Source organism: Lepisosteus platostomus, chromosome 10 (genome assembly GCF_059453375.1).
Source record: "Lepisosteus platostomus isolate fLepPlt1 chromosome 10, fLepPlt1.hap1, whole genome shotgun sequence".
Taxonomy (NCBI): Eukaryota; Metazoa; Chordata; class Actinopteri; order Semionotiformes; family Lepisosteidae; genus Lepisosteus; species Lepisosteus platostomus.
The window spans coordinates 10001446-10016791 of NC_142620.1; the positions used below are offsets into that span (position 1 = coordinate 10001446).

The window sequence follows — 15346 nt, forward strand, 5'->3', positions numbered from 1 at the left end:
GAAATTAATCCCTTCTGTGCTCAAATTGGGCCTCCCTGGATCTCTGGGTTATGGGAAATGAAGCAGGCATTTGCAACGTGTGAAAGGAAAAAATGAACAGCAGGAAGGAAGAACCTTGTAATTATTATCTCAAAAGCGAAAACAGGCCTGACAGAGCCCATGCTCATATGAGCCTGCTGTGTGCTTGTAAGCACTGACGACGAACACAGGAGTGCCTGTTACCCACTCTTCTCTCCCTCATTTATTTCAATATTATACATATTATAAATATCTTCGAAGAGAGATGTATAAAGAACAGATGGTTGACATCATTCACTTGCAGTTATTTTAATAAAACCATGTGCTGCTTTGCAACACCTAAGTCTTTTGATGACAGCTGCACTCAGAAACGAGTAGATTGGACCCTACCCTCCCAATTTTCTCCACTTCCTGAATTCCCACCATGCACTTTGCTTGCCCTGTCCCACTCCTCATTATTCCATTACAGCATTCCTATCAATCTCAATTTCCTCCTTATTAAAGTCCATATATATGTCACACACAATGCCTAAATGGAAAGAAAATAAGGTATTTAAATCAGCACAGACCTCCCTCTTTGGTCAAGGTGGGAGACTCACTCTCTTTCTCCCATGTGACCTGTCTGAGGTCACAGTTCCAAAGGCTCCTCACATTTTTCGTGAAAGCTTCTCCCTCTCAGCTTCTTTCTCCATTGACTCCCTTCAATTTGCCACCTTATTCTATTGTCCAATTTTATAAACAGCCTGCTGCTTCAGAGAGCCAGGTTAGTTAAGCCCCTCCCCTCTCTCTTGGCCCCTCCCCCCCAGACCACGCCCCTGCCCCAAGCCCCTCCCCTCCCTCAGGTGGTGTAGAGTTCTCTCAGTCGGCTTCTCTCTCTCTCCAGGTGCGCGATGGCCTCTCGGATGGCACTGGCCTGGGGGTCTCCCCCCTCCTTGTCGAGATAGAGGGAGAAGTGAGCTATGCTCTGGTTCAGCAGACTCTCCGGGCTGTGGCCCCCGCCTCCCGCTCGCAGCAGCCTCTCGCTGGCCAGGGCCAGGTTCTTGTCCCAGTTGGAAGGGTAGTCGCTGTGGGTCTCCACTATCTCGCGGTACAGCTGTCAACACAGAGGAGAAGAAGAAGAAGAAGGCTGGTTATCACAGGAGCATTTCATACAGTACTTACACTGTCAGGGTGGGCAAAATACCACGGGGAAGGAGAGTGTGCGCAGCCATTTTGAACCATTCTGTAGACCAGCCCGTATGGGAACGTGGCAGAGTCAGAGTCTAACTTGCAGCAGCTGTAGACTCACAGAGTAGGAGAGCTCATAGAGGTGCGTTTTTCCACCTCCTGCACTGCTCTGTCGCTCCGCCAGGTCGAACAGGAAGAAGGCTGTCTTCATCCTGAAACACAGAAAGGGCTGAAGGATGAGAAATCTCTGACAGGAAGCTGGCTGAGCCAATCGGTGATGGAGAGGGGAAGGGAAAAATACTGTTAGAAAATCGCCCCATTCCCAAAGTGCTTCAGTGGTTTTCAGCCGATGTATCTTCCCGTCCAGTGAGGCCTCACCTGGCTTGCCACATCTCCTCGTTGGCCACCTTCTCCCAGGACTCTCGGGGAAAGCTGCGGACACGGAGAGAAACATGAGGGGCCGCAATGCCTGATGGGATAGCGGACAGGCTGTGCAACACTACAAACTGACCGCGGGAAGGAGACGACAAAAGAGGGAATAAGTCAAAAGGAAAAAAGATGAAGAGGGGAAAAAGCAAGTGACAAAAGGTAGTAAGAACTGATTTTCATATTAAAAACAAAACGAGGACGAGGCTCTTAAATGCTCATTATCCTTTCCTTTTGGTAGACACAGTGAAAGCAGAAACAGGAGTACCTGACCCCTGTGTGAACCTGCATCATCGGTGCAGACTCACTGCTCACTTCCCCTACCTCTTGTACGGCTCTGTCCAGTTGTACAGGTTCCGGGTCCGTCTAGCCCACTCCTCAGGGTGGAAGGGGGTGCTGGAGGGCACCAGCTGGTCACACACCCCCCAGGGCCAACGAGAAAACGCCCTCTCCCAGCTGGGGTCCCCCTCTGGCAGCCCAATGCAGGCGAACACAGGCCTCCTGGACATCCACACACACAGGCCCTGAGAAACACTCGGACCAGTGCACTGTACTCTGCACCCTCACCGTCTTCAGCTGCGCTTAGCTCTTTTTCAGCTAGATAAGAAAATTAACATTGGTGGCCCTGGGAACTAATCGTGTTCTCATGCAAGGCTATTACTATAAATAGAATACATATGATATTAATTCTGATAGAAGGCACAGAATGCCTACGGGGTGCGCAAGGTAAATATTCATTCGCTTTACTGACATGAATCATTAAAACGACAAAAACCATAAAACCACAAATATTAAAAGCACAGCTTCCCCCTTTGAGGTGTTATTGTTCATCTAGTAAACACTGCCACCTGGTGGTCGGTCAGATATTGCACAGCAATTTAAATCAGCATGTACATGGACAGTTTTTACTTGAAGATTTTGTTTCCTGTTATTTTCCAGTTGTTCAATTTTACCCAGTGTACAGGTTAAATTTGAGTTTCTGTACATTAATAAAAAAACTTATCAGCAGCTGCTCAGTACAACTGATCAAATCTCCTACTTTATCTCTTGGCTGTCATATAACAAACTAAGTCGGAGGACTCTGCCAAGCCACTGATGTCAGGAGGACGACATTCTGCACAGCCACAGCCTCTGCAGGGACCTCCTCTATACCACAATGCCACAGTGCCGGGAGGTAAGGTAGTTAGACACCTGTGGATGTCTGATACACATCAGGTGGAAAAGTCAGAGATCCTGAGCACGCCTTCCTTACACTGAAACTCCAACATTGGATGGCAGACGGACAAAACAACAAAGTTAATTAACTGACAAGGAGCTGGCAAGGAAGAGCAAGTGCCTCCTGTCAAACACCTCCTCGTATCCATTTTGGCAAGACAAAGGCAAGTGAAACCAGAACAGGTCAGCAATGGTGGCGATGATGGTTATTAATATTATTTTGAAGGGATTACAAAATATCTGCCAAAGGAACAGCCTGAGCCTAGTGGATTCTCAGCTTAGCAGCGAGAGATGCAAAATCTGATCTGCTGCTTATCTCAGCGGATCTGAGGTCGGCACAGTCCAAGATTTAGTAGCCCGGTTTGAAGAGGAATCAGAGTGCAGAACACTGCACTCCCGTCTCAATGGGTCTTAACGCTAGAGGAACTGGGAATCCCATACAGAATCACTTACTGGGGTTCATATTCAGAGAGACAATGAATACGACAATCAGAGTAACCTTTTTGCACATTAATTTAAACCCTTCCAAAACTGTTTGAGAATCTTACTTGAGTTCTTCACGGCGCTAGGCAAATAAAGCTCACCTCTTTTTTTTGATCTTGTAATTGCACACTGCTAATCCAGCCGAAAAGACAGCACTTGCGTGTTTCTGTTACAGCACAATCTTGGGTAGCAGGATTTTTTATCTATATAATACCCTAGTCAGGGTGGAATGCTTTATCGTGTGCTTTTCAGCACCAGAGCAGTTTAAGGAAAGAAATCTTAATGATATGGAGGAAAAGAAGTGTGAGGGTGTACTGTACACTGCGGCTTTTTTCTCCATATCCCACTTGGCACTGAGGGCAATCATTTTTCAATAAACTGAAGGGGCAATGCGGGTTTGTTAAATTCTCATTCTGATATACCTGAAGAAGACCCCACTGTCTTTTTTCTTGTCCCCTTCAGCGTGGAATAAAGCTTTACCTGTTCCTTTGCAGCCTGCGCATGCTGACGCAGCTCCCTACTTGACCTTGTTAATTTCCTCGTGCCTTGCAATATACGTGATGTAAATGAATTAAAATAAATAGGGCAAAACTGAGGTTTAAAGATCAGGTCCTGATATTTGCGTGCCGAAAGAAACTGGCAGCTGTTTCTTTCGGCACGCAAAGCCTGTTCCAAAGCTCTGATTTCAACCTCCTTTCCAGCTGATCAGTCTGTCCTCAAGATGGGCCCAGTTCCCACCACATGTCTCTTCAGTTCTTCACAGTCACAACCAACAGGGCTGCAAGTCTTTCCTCAGTTCTTCTCAGATTTACTGTCTACTGTCTCTGATTATTAATCAGCTCCTACACAATACTCTGCATTTTGCTTTTTGACTACTGACAACTACAGTACATGTTTTTTGATAACTGTTGAACGTGTTGTGAAACAACTGGACAAGTATACTCGTATCAGTCTGTGCCAAGGCCAGACTTCCAAAAGCAACAGCTACAGAAAGCAAACAAACTAAGGTCCTGTTATGCCCTGTGTACTGCTTCAGTCACACGTATCTGAACTGTTATTGTCTTTCATCAGCAGTTACATTTCCATTTAAACAGTATTAAAATCAAAATAATGTAATTTCATACATTTTTATATTTATGTAGGAATATATATATATATTTATGTATGAACTTAAATTATTTCAAAATATGTAATCAAACAAAAAACACATTTTAATTCAATTTAAATGTGTGCTAAGCAAGCTAAAGAGATGAGTTGATTTTCATTTACAGTATATTATAACTTCACATCCCCCTATTAATTAAAGTTGGTGTCAACTTATCCTACAAAACCCTCTAATTCATAATAATATATCAACACAATTCAACATACAAGTTCTGCAGCATTAACTTGAGACATACAACACGTTTATCCTTTGAAGAGGGAGGAAAAATCCCGATCAGACTGCTACGTCTTAGTACTGAAGAGCCAGCTGGGGCTGCAGGAGCACTCACTGCGAATTGTGGGACAGGAACTGCTCCAGACTGAAGGTCTCGCCTCTCTCCGACAGGACGGGGTCCCACCACAGCCCAGGAAAGTGCACCCCTGGGAGGTGCCGGCCTAGTTTAGCCACGTACCAGCCATATGTCATCATCTGGGAGGACAAACGACACGCAGCCCAGTCACCCGCTGTCCTGCAGCGGAAGCACAGCTCCAGCGTCACGACCCGTTCATTAATCAATTCCTTACGCTTATACAGCGCTTTTCTGGACACTCCACTCAAACCGCTGTACAGGTAAATGGGGATCCCCTCCACCCCCACCAGTGTGCAGCCCCACCTGGATGATGCTCCAGTAAGCTCCCCACACACCAGCTCTCAGTGGGGAGGAGAGCAGAGTGATGAAGCCAGTTCATAGAGGGGGATTATTAGGAAGCCATGATTGGTAAGGGCCAATGGGAAATTTGGCCAGGACACCAGGGTTACACCCCTACTCTTTTCGAGAAACACCCTGGGATTTTTAATGACCACAGAGGGTCAGGACCTCGGTTTTCCATCTCATCCGAAGGACCGGCGCCTTTCGCCGTGCAAGACGACGTGGAGAACTCGTCTCTTACTTCTCATCGTGGCTCTTTAGACGACGAACTGCGGAAGAAGACCGGTGACGAGGAGATCGGCGCAACCGCCTCCGCAAAAGGCATGAGGTCAGCAGGGCGTCGGCGACCCTGCCGCACTGACCTCCTGCTCGACGAGGCGCAGGTCCGGCCGCAGCCCGTGGCAGAAGTGCAGGTAGCGCAGGCTGTTCCCGGGCAGGTCCCCGCGGGTCAGCACGATGGAGCCGCTGGGGATGGACCTCAGCACGTTGCGGGCAAACCGGTCCACCACTGTGTTGTCCCTCTGATCGCACAGCCTGGAAGGGTTTAGAGCAAGCTTCCTCCTCTCACTCAATGCACAGCAACAGGCAGCGCATTTCTCCACACGCTGAGGACACTACCCTGCGTGACTCCTAACCCTATCATGGACTCAAAGCACTGTAAGCAGGGTTCTTGCTGTCTGCTGCAATCTCTCCAATTTCAAAACCCCTACTTTGGGAGCCTCTGTTCCTACTAGACTACAATCATGCACCCCACCTCACCCCACACTCCACAGCCACCCTGGGGTGGGTGTGTGAGGACAGAGGATTCAGGGGGTCGGAACGCAGGCAAGAGAGAGTGCGCTGGGGAGGGATTAAGACTTTATTATTGTGGGCCCGCTCGAGGTGGCCCGGCTGGATAATCTGTCCGCAGCACCAAGAGCAGACTGTTTCCCAGATTCACTCAAACAGACACAAAAAAGTGTTGCAGTCAAGGTGTGTATTTTACTGCAACAACGCAGATACTGGCCCAACACACACCCTCACTGAAACACTGCATGCACTGACTTAGACATGGCGTATGTGTGTGTCTCTGTGTGTGTGTACTGCATGCAGGCCTCCCTGGCAGTCCATCAGCTCTGAGCCCCTCAGTGGAAGAAACCCTGCTGAGATGCAGCGCGATTTGACTTTATAATCACTGTCAGCCGGGCGCAATGTGAACTGACAGCGCTGTCCAGGTTCTACACCTGATCAAAGGACCACTCTGATGTTTCATAAAGTACCTTGTTAGTGTAATCTGTTGACTCTGATCACTAACATTTGAAATCATGCATTAATGACTTCATTATTCTGGAGCCGGGCTTTTATTTAGCATGCACAAAGGAGCATGGAGTGCCAATGAGCCCAGCAGACTTTTGTAGGGCTTTGTAAAATATATATTTTAATCACCACTGAAGACAGTTCCCAGCTGAACAAAGTGAAGTACTAGCAGTATTGCTGATGGGCTTTTTTTGAATAGCAGTGCCTACACTCTTTCTTCCTGCCCTGGGAACAATGAAGAAATATTCAAGACACAGCAGGATTAACAACATAAATGCAAACTTGGTGCTTCAAGCACTTCTACCGTCGTTGAAAATCACCACAAGGGACAGACATTAACTTAACTGGTCTTTACATACTAAGGTTGCATCTTTGTTGAGACTTAGCACATTAATTTGAAGCACCAGCTTCCTGTGGAGTCTAAATTGCCTCCTGTGAACTGAATGGCTTGAGCTCCTCGCTCACAGCCGCTCTCCCCTCCGCTGGTTAAAGCCTGCTCACGCCCCTCGGCCCGCCGTTGCGAAGCTGCAGCGCTCACCTGTAGTTGCTCTGTGCCAGGTGTGCCAGCAGCCCCGCAGTGACAGCCCAGCCTGCAGCCCTCCACAGCGGCCCGCCGCCCTGCCGCTGCCCCAGTCCCGTGCAGGCTGCCGAGAGGCCCAGCCCCGCCAGCACACACAGCACTGCATCACTCTGCATCCAGAAGCGCTCCACCTGCACACACAATGCAACACAACTGGGCTCCCCTGAAGTCACACTGGGAAACATTCCCCTGTTTATTGCATTTTTGCACACTAGTATACACTAATAAATCGACATTCAATGGCTATTTCACAATTCACACTTGCTTTAGAATTATTTTAGTTAGAATGTGCTTTTTACGCCATGTTTCAGCTGTGGATACCTTCTAAAAGCAATAGTTTGGCAACGTCCTTCTAAAATTCATCACAAATCCAGATTCTAAAGAACAGCAGCCAACTCTAATCAGCGGAATGGCCTGTTTCTGCTACAAAATGTTCTGATTTTGTGAATACAGAGGATCTCACTCCAGTGTCAATACTTACCACTCCAAGGAACAGAGGCCTGTTGATGTCCAGGTTGGCTCTCCAGGCAAAGAACAGGGAGTACAGGCACAGCATGGCAGCCAGGAGCCAGGTAATGGCACGGCGCCCCCTGCAGAGACACAAACAGCATGGCAGTTGTGAATGACAGCAGAGGACGGTGCCTGTGGCAAATGGCAACAGAACTCAGCACCTGCTCCAGATCCAGGAGCACAGTTAGGCAATTCATAACACTGGTTTTAAAAAAAATCCACCACACACAACCTGTGATACTGATATCCTTGATCTGTCTTTTCTCATTTTTGGAAGAGCTATGTCAAGACAGAGAAGATGTCAGGACTTGTGCATGTTTGTTGGGGTGTTTCTCTGTGTCTATGCACATACCTTTGTGAACTGCGTGGTCGTCTTCGCACACAGGAGGACCGGTGAAAGCACCCCGATTCTCGCTCAGAGAGGAAATGGAGTGCGCGCGCACGCGTGCATGTGCTTCTCTGTGCTGTATTCCCAGCAGCCCGGGCCCCCGGCCTCTCGGGACAAGCTGCTGTAAAAACTCCCCTAAACGGCTGTTAGAGTCTTGAAAGGAGTCCCTTTGATGCGGCTGCTATCTGCGCACATTAAAGCGCTCTGAATAAATTCTTCAATGAGCAGGGGCAAGGGGCTGGCAGTGCCCCGAGTGCACCCATCTTCCCCTGCGCAGCCTGCCCCCTGGCACCGCCAGCCTTTATCAGCACAGCCTCACAGACGCAGGCGCACACAGCTCCGCTAATGAATTACACCCCTGTGATCCGGTCCAGGGGTTACCGATTCAACACGCGCGGCTCCCCCCCAGCAACACTGTGGCTACAGACGCCCAGCCCCTGCTGACTGGGGCTCCAGTCTCCCCACAATCCTCCACCAGCTTCGCCAAGCAGACAGAGGCAGTGACGTCCTCCTCACCCAATCCCTTGGTCTCATTTGCCTTTCTTCTGTTTTTACAATTTGTGATGTGGTGTTTAAGCGGTGTGGAGATTTTTAATATCCGGCTGCAGGAGGAGTCTCAGAACTCACACAGCACAGCTTACACTCTGCTTTAAATGTGCAATTTGTGACTGATTGAGAAGCTCACAGGTTCCACGAAAATACAAGAGATGGGGTGTAATGACTACATCATCCCTTTCCCAATTCAGTTCTACAACATTACAGTACATTCTTTTCATTTTGCCAAATGGGATCATTTTTTAAAGTAACACACTCTTTATTCTCTGATGATACCGGTTTTTGTAAATGATAAATACAGGACAATCATGCGTTTCCAGTAGGCAGAGGTGCTTTGTACAGGACTTCTGTCTTTTCCAGTGAGGGGCTCAACAGCCCATGTCTTACCTGTCCCAGGAGAGCAGAATCAAGCCCATCCCAGCCAGAACCAGGACTGGAGGAGAGAGGTCTTTCACACAGTGATCCAGTTGAGCCCTGCAACAGCACAGATACACTGAGAGGAACCCCGCACAACAGCAACTGTCTCCCTGTCATTACTGTCCATGTCCTCTCTCTGCACAGGGGTCTCTCACACGGAATCGCACCCACAAGTTCCTTGGCCTCACTATACTGGTCAAAATATACGAATTTCCTGCCTATAAGAAACCCCTGCTTGCAGGTGGGTCTGTATGTGTCTCTATTATTTCTAGCTTGGCTAGGGATGCATTTCTAGACATATATGTTTGTCAAAAACCTCAGATGGAAAACTTAAGACCACAACCACACTGATACACTTGCTGAGTATCTGCCTTTTTTAATGTGGAAGCGCTCTTAAAATTAAACAGTAATGTTGTATTGAAAACAAACAAGACAGGACAAAAAAAGAGACAGAGAATGTGCACGTTAGTATTTTTGACCTGTGAATAAGTTGAAGGCTGTGGTTAGGGTTGGAGGGAGGCTTAGGATTGGGGTTGGGATTGGAGTTAGAGCCAGGGTTAGGTTTTAGGTCAGGAATGGATCAAGGTGGAGAGATTAGAATTTGATGCTGGAGAGAGGGGCACATTAAACTGAGGTGGCCAAACAAGATCTTTACACAATGTTTTTAGAAATGCAAAATGAACTCACTCTAACATCCGAGCCATTCCCACTCGACTCTCTGTCTTGGCCTGTTGTCACACAAGCAGACAAAACACGGACAGCAGTGTCACAATCTTGAGCCACAGTTCGCACGTGCCTCCAAGCTACACCATATAGATCACCTGGAAGTAATACAGCTGCCCCCTTGATAGTTACATCACCGAACATCGGACTGCAGAGAAGGACTGCTCGTATCCCATACAGATAGCTGGGAAAGTAAACCTATTTGGCCAGCAGCCATATCACCCTGCAACTCACAACTGGCAACCCACTGAAGCTAAGCAGGTGTGAGCCTGGTCAGTACCTGGATGGGAGACCTCCTGGGAAAAACTAAGGTAGCTGCTGGAAGAGGTGTTAGTGGGGCCAGCAGGGGGCGCTCACCCTGTGGTCCAAGTGGGTCCTAATGCCCCAGTATAGTGATGGGGACACTATACTGTAAACAGGTGCCGTCCTTCGGATGAAACGTAAAACCGAGATCCTGACTCTCTGTGGTCGTTAAAAATCCCAGGGCGTTTCTCGAAAAGAGTAGGGGTGTAACCCCGGCGTCCTGGCCAAATTTCCCATTGGCCTTAACCAATCATGGCCTCCTAATAATCCCCATCTATGAATTGGCTTCATTACTCTCTGCTCTCCTCCCCACTAATAGCTGATGTGTGGTGAGCGTTCTGGCGCACTATGGCTGCCGTCGCATCATCCAGGTGGATGCTGCACATTGGTGCTTTACCTGTAAAGCGCTTTGAGTGGAGTGTCCAGAAAAGCGCTATATAAGTGTAAGCAATTATTATTATTATTAATTATACAGCAGGCAGTTTATTCCACAGAGCTGCACAAGCTGTGAAGTTAGGGTTAGGGACAGTGTGGGACGTAGTTCAGAGCGAAACTGCAGTTTCATTACCAGACCCATAAAGAGTGGTGAAGTACAGCAGGAAGCTGTGTCCAGTGTTTTGTCAATGATGGTGATTACCAGACTGAAGGTGCCATACTCCACCCTCAGCAGGTGAGTGAGCAGGCCAGACAGGGTGGTCTGGTCTCCCCAGCTCCAGCGCGCTCTATTCAGGGTTGAGGACAAGGGCAGGTAGAGGTAAGGCAGGAAGCCGACCAGGAAGCAAGTCCCCAGCAGCACCACAGTGCGCACTGACAGTTCCTACAAGAGACGCAGAGAGAAGCCGTGACTTACAGCGCTCAGCTCCAGTGTCAATGCCCCGTGAACACAGCTTGTACTCAAACACAGCCTCCAGATTCAGAACTGTTCGTTGAGGAACTCACGTTGTAAAGAAATGCCATTAATCACCCAAGATACAGTCATTTCAAACCAGGACTTTTTAAATTGTCATTAAAACAGCTTCATATATTTACAGTAAAATTAAACACATAAAATTACCAACCATGTGCAATTGTTCCATCTTAATTGTTGTCTTGATCACGCATGATTTATGGACATTAAATGCTCCACTGCAGGTGTGTGCAGGGCTCACCTGGTGTGTGTGAAGCCGATGGAGGACCCAGGGCACAATGACCACAACATACAGGACAAAGGTGTGCTGGTTACACAGGCCCAGGCCACAGCACAGCGCCCCCAGCTGGCCATACTGAAACACACACACATACACAGAGCAGATGAACAGAAGCCCCACCTGTCGATCACACTTCAGTGACTCCTGATCCTCAACTGAGAGGCAGAGCTGGGAACAGCTCCTTCATCTGCTCTCTCGTCAGAGTCCCCAGCCCAAATGGAAAAATCACACCCTGACCCAGTGTCTGTTATCTGAGACAGGCTTTGGCTTAAGGTGATCTCTGGCAGCTCTTGAGGCCAGAAGGATTTTTCCATTTTTGTGTTCTGCTTGAGCTCTCAGCGGTATACACCAAGGGAAACATTTATACCATTGCGGAAATAGTTCCTTTTTTTATTTAATCCAGACTTCCAAATAATGAATTCAGACCAAAAGAGAACAGGCGAGTCAAACGAGAAGAAATAAGAAAACACCAGACCACACTTCTTTCCTCAAAATCGGAGCCGACCCCAGCTAGGAGAGGGATTTAGACACATTCGTAGGGAAGCTATAAAGGGGGAAGTACTAAAATAGAGTGATCTCCTGCACAAACTGAAGAGACAACACCCCAGCTCTGAGTGACAAGGCGGATGAGCCCGGGCGGTCTGTCCTTCGCCGGGCAGGATACCTTCCTCCTCTGGCCACAGGTCTCGGCTGAGCGGAAGCAGGCGGCCAGGGAGAAGAGCAGGCCGACGAAGAGGTTGTTGAGCGAGAAGACCTCGGCCACCATCGCCCACTGCCAGGCCAGCCTGGACAGAGCAAAGGCGCCCCCGGCCAACACTGCGCCGGGCCCCGCGTCATGGAGTCTGGGAACAGGCAGAGGGAGAGAGAGCAAAACCAGTGTCAGAGGACAACACTGTTGCGATGAACCGCTTGGCAGAGCAGGAAAAAAGAACTGGATCTTCACACAGAGAGAGAGAGAGAGAGACACTGGGCTCTTTCATCTACACTGATGACCCGAGAACCTCGCAGGTCTGGATCAAAATGCTCTCGCAACCCATTCACCCAAGTCAATGCACAAAGTGGAAAAGATACAGATTTTTGCAGTAGATAAAAAGCTGACATCCCAGCCTCGGACACCTCCCAGTAGGATCTGCACAGATCCAGGACAAGCAGGGTCTTGAAATAAAAACAAATTGATTGAGCACCCCTCTCCGTGATGACAGGGCAACAGGCTCGGGGGCACCCGGGGCTGAACCCCTGCACAATCAATTAAAGTTTATTGATCAAATGCACAACAATACAGCAGCATGCAGCAGTAATTGCTGGCAATGAAATGTGTTTTCTGTGAGGTCACCAGCGGGGACAAAACGCTAAAAACCACAAAGTTCCAGAATAAGGTTACAAATGTCCAGCTGGACGAAGCTCCAGCTAGGATCTCCAGCGTCTTCTCTGCCAGCCAGCGGTCACACGCCCCTCCAGAACGGGCCAGGAGCACACCGCCGCCGCCGCAGACCTCCTTAGCAATTTAAATGTCTCCGGAAAAGAAAAAGTTTCTTTCACCCCCTCTCTTCGTCTCTTTTTCGGTAATTGAGGCGAACTTGGGATAATCTGTCATACACTAAAACCCCACCACTTATTACAGAGAGGGAGAGAGAGATGACAAATAAGAAAAAGGAGAGGGGGAAAAGGAAAAGAGAGGGAGACGAAGGTGGGGGGGGGGGAGGGAGGAGGAGAGGAGTGGAGGATGGAAGATGGAAATGAAGGCAAAAAAAGTGGGAGAAAAAAAGCCCAGTCCCCAGCACGCTGGCTCTGAAATTTGAGCAGGCTTGACAATTAGGAAAGTCAGGCAGTATGGCCCTCTCCTCCATTGTGTGAAGTGGCTTAGAGTCTTCATCAGCCTATCAGCTAACTGACAGGCAGAGAGCTGCTCTATTCAAAGCTGCAGATACAAGCTGCAGGCCAAACGGCTGCCAGGTCCCTTATGACCCCACAATCCCCTGCCGGTGACAGCTTCAAGCTCCATAGCAAATTAGGCGCTCTCACATTACAATCGCAGAAGACAGATTCCATTAACGGTATCTGAAATTGAGTAGAGAGCAGGACTGTTATCAGACCTGACTCATAAGCACCGCTATTAATCACAGGCATGATACCATTTATACATTTCCAGCTCTCTGCCTGCCGCTGTGATATTCTGCCACAAAAGGCCTGATGAGACTTAGGAAAGGGAACAATAGAGCTTTCTGGGGAAAGCGCAGTAAATCAGGAAAAGAAAAAAAAAACCCTCTCGCTGACTTCTTCTTTTTTTTTTTTTTTAGCCGCTCTCCTTCTTCTCGTCTCGTCTCATGTGCGCAGACAGGAACGAGGGACAGGGAAATGCGGGGGGGCTGCTCCCCAGTCGCTGTACTGTTTGGGGATTTTGTTGTCAGTCAGGCGCAGGGAGTAGGGGACTTCAGATGAGGTGCCCTGGCCCCCCGCACCCTCAGTTCTACCCCCCTGTGTGGCAATTAACCCGCAGCGCCCGGGCCCGTATTCTGAGCTGGGGCGGGGGGCCGGGGGGGTTTGACTCTCACAGAGCCTCCGTCGTCTTCTACACTGCTGCTTTACAAACCCCTTGCTCGCTCTCCCGTTTGAACGGTACAGGAGATTTCTTTTTTTTTTCTCCCTGTTGCAGGCTGACATCTCTCTAAGGCTGCGCTGTCACAAGCGTTTACAACACGGCCATCACTGCTGACACCACAAGCCCCAGTCAGGCCGTTCACCCACCCCCCCCCGCACCCCAGAACTCCCCGATACTTCACTCTCTTCCATTATGCGGATGTATTTCTCAGTTCGAAAATGTGTTACAAAATAGACATTTTGCGAAAGTCATTCCGATTCGAGCAACAGGCCACGGGAAGAGAACAGAATTCTCCACATCTGCTTCAGTGGATTTAAACCAAAGCGGCACCATTGGGAATCTTCTCTCGCCACAATGCGGCAGGTTTATAGCCGAAATTCTGCCGGAGCAGAGAGGTCAGATACAGGTTGGAAGATCAGGGCGGGTTCTGCAGCAGAGACACATTAACTTCCGTGCACTGCCGAGAAAATGAAATGCAGAAATATTCTTATGAGGTCAATGCCAGAACGCTGTCTCTGGGCACACAATGGCTAGCCATTCTGCAGTGCAGAGTGTTTCCCAGCAGCACCGGGAGAGGCCATGTCCATGCCTGTCGTTGGACTGCCCCTGTCCCCTGCGAGCTCTCCTCAAGGTCACCCATGAGGAAAGCACCACCAGGACCAGGGAGACATTTTAAAGTGTCAGTGATCAAAACGTTCATTGCTGAACCTGGCAGTTTGTTTGGGGGCCCTTTCCAGGCAATATGATCATGATACTGAAGGTTCACAGTGCCACATGGGTGACACCTCCATTCCCAGAGACGAGTCCCCTGGACAGGGAGGACAAGTTCGCCTTACTAAAGGTGCACAGAGAAGACGTGAACTGCCCTTAATCATGACCAGGCTGGCTGACGTGCCCACTGACAAGCACTGACTTAGGTGTCTGAAAACAATACTGTGAAAAAGACTTTTTAACTAGAACAACCAGTGTTTTTAACCAAGCCCCCGGCCTGCAGGCGACACCTGTGCACACTGGCGGAGACGCCATACAGACAGCCACTAAGGAGAGCACAGGAAACATTCCCCACAATACAGACCTAGTACTACACTCAGAGCTCCTTTCCCCCACCAGCAGGAGGCGCTGTAACAAAAACTAAAGGGCACATCGTAACTCAAAGTTATATGAGGTACACTCTGGTACACTGTGGTAAATGACAAAGAGACTGTCATGCATCACATTTTCACGACCCCAAAAAAGTCTAGAACTACAGTGATATTTACACAAAGAGTTACAAGAGTTTTCCAGGTTCTCCAATAAAAATATTATTTCAAGAACCCTTTGCGTACTGCTGCTCTATATTAGTAACTCTTAAAGGGCAAAACATTTTTTTCCTTTCTCACTCACCTATAAAGCAGCAACACCCCCTGTGACAGGGACTCAAGACACCACAGTATGAGTGAGCAATCACTAGAACACAGCATAACCACGCCCTCTGCTCCATCTGCTTCATCGCTGTCAAGCTCCCCTCTCAATACCATACAGCACTGACCCGGCCCACAACCAGCCACCTGCCATCATCTCAGGAATGTCTTCACAAGTAACCAGCACTCACAGGCAACAAGGGAGCAGAAAAGCAAGAGATACCTT

At 48.8% G+C, this 15346-nt stretch overlaps 1 protein-coding gene across 3 annotated transcripts in view; it reads right to left on the reverse strand.

Annotated features, from left to right (window-relative positions):
• Positions 1 to 212: 212 nt before the first annotated feature.
• tmem260 (transmembrane protein 260) overlaps positions 213 to 15346 on the reverse strand; it is a 31194-nt gene continuing 16060 nt past the window's right edge. For all 3 annotated transcript variants that reach the window (XM_088648052.1, XM_088648054.1, XM_088648053.1), the window contains 13 exons: positions 11786 to 11963; positions 11083 to 11196; positions 10572 to 10751; positions 9596 to 9636; positions 8879 to 8965; positions 7520 to 7628; positions 6997 to 7169; positions 5525 to 5696; positions 4803 to 4942; positions 1936 to 2112; positions 1564 to 1617; positions 1307 to 1397; positions 213 to 1111 (listed from right to left, as the gene is read on the reverse strand). In XM_088648052.1, the coding sequence (XP_088504178.1) occupies positions 857 to 1111; positions 1307 to 1397; positions 1564 to 1617; positions 1936 to 2112; positions 4803 to 4942; positions 5525 to 5696; positions 6997 to 7169; positions 7520 to 7628; positions 8879 to 8965; positions 9596 to 9636; positions 10572 to 10751; positions 11083 to 11196; positions 11786 to 11963 (1771 nt within the window). In that variant the 3' untranslated portion in view covers positions 213 to 856. The remainder of the gene's footprint in view (positions 1112 to 1306; positions 1398 to 1563; positions 1618 to 1935; positions 2113 to 4802; positions 4943 to 5524; positions 5697 to 6996; positions 7170 to 7519; positions 7629 to 8878; positions 8966 to 9595; positions 9637 to 10571; positions 10752 to 11082; positions 11197 to 11785; positions 11964 to 15346) is intronic.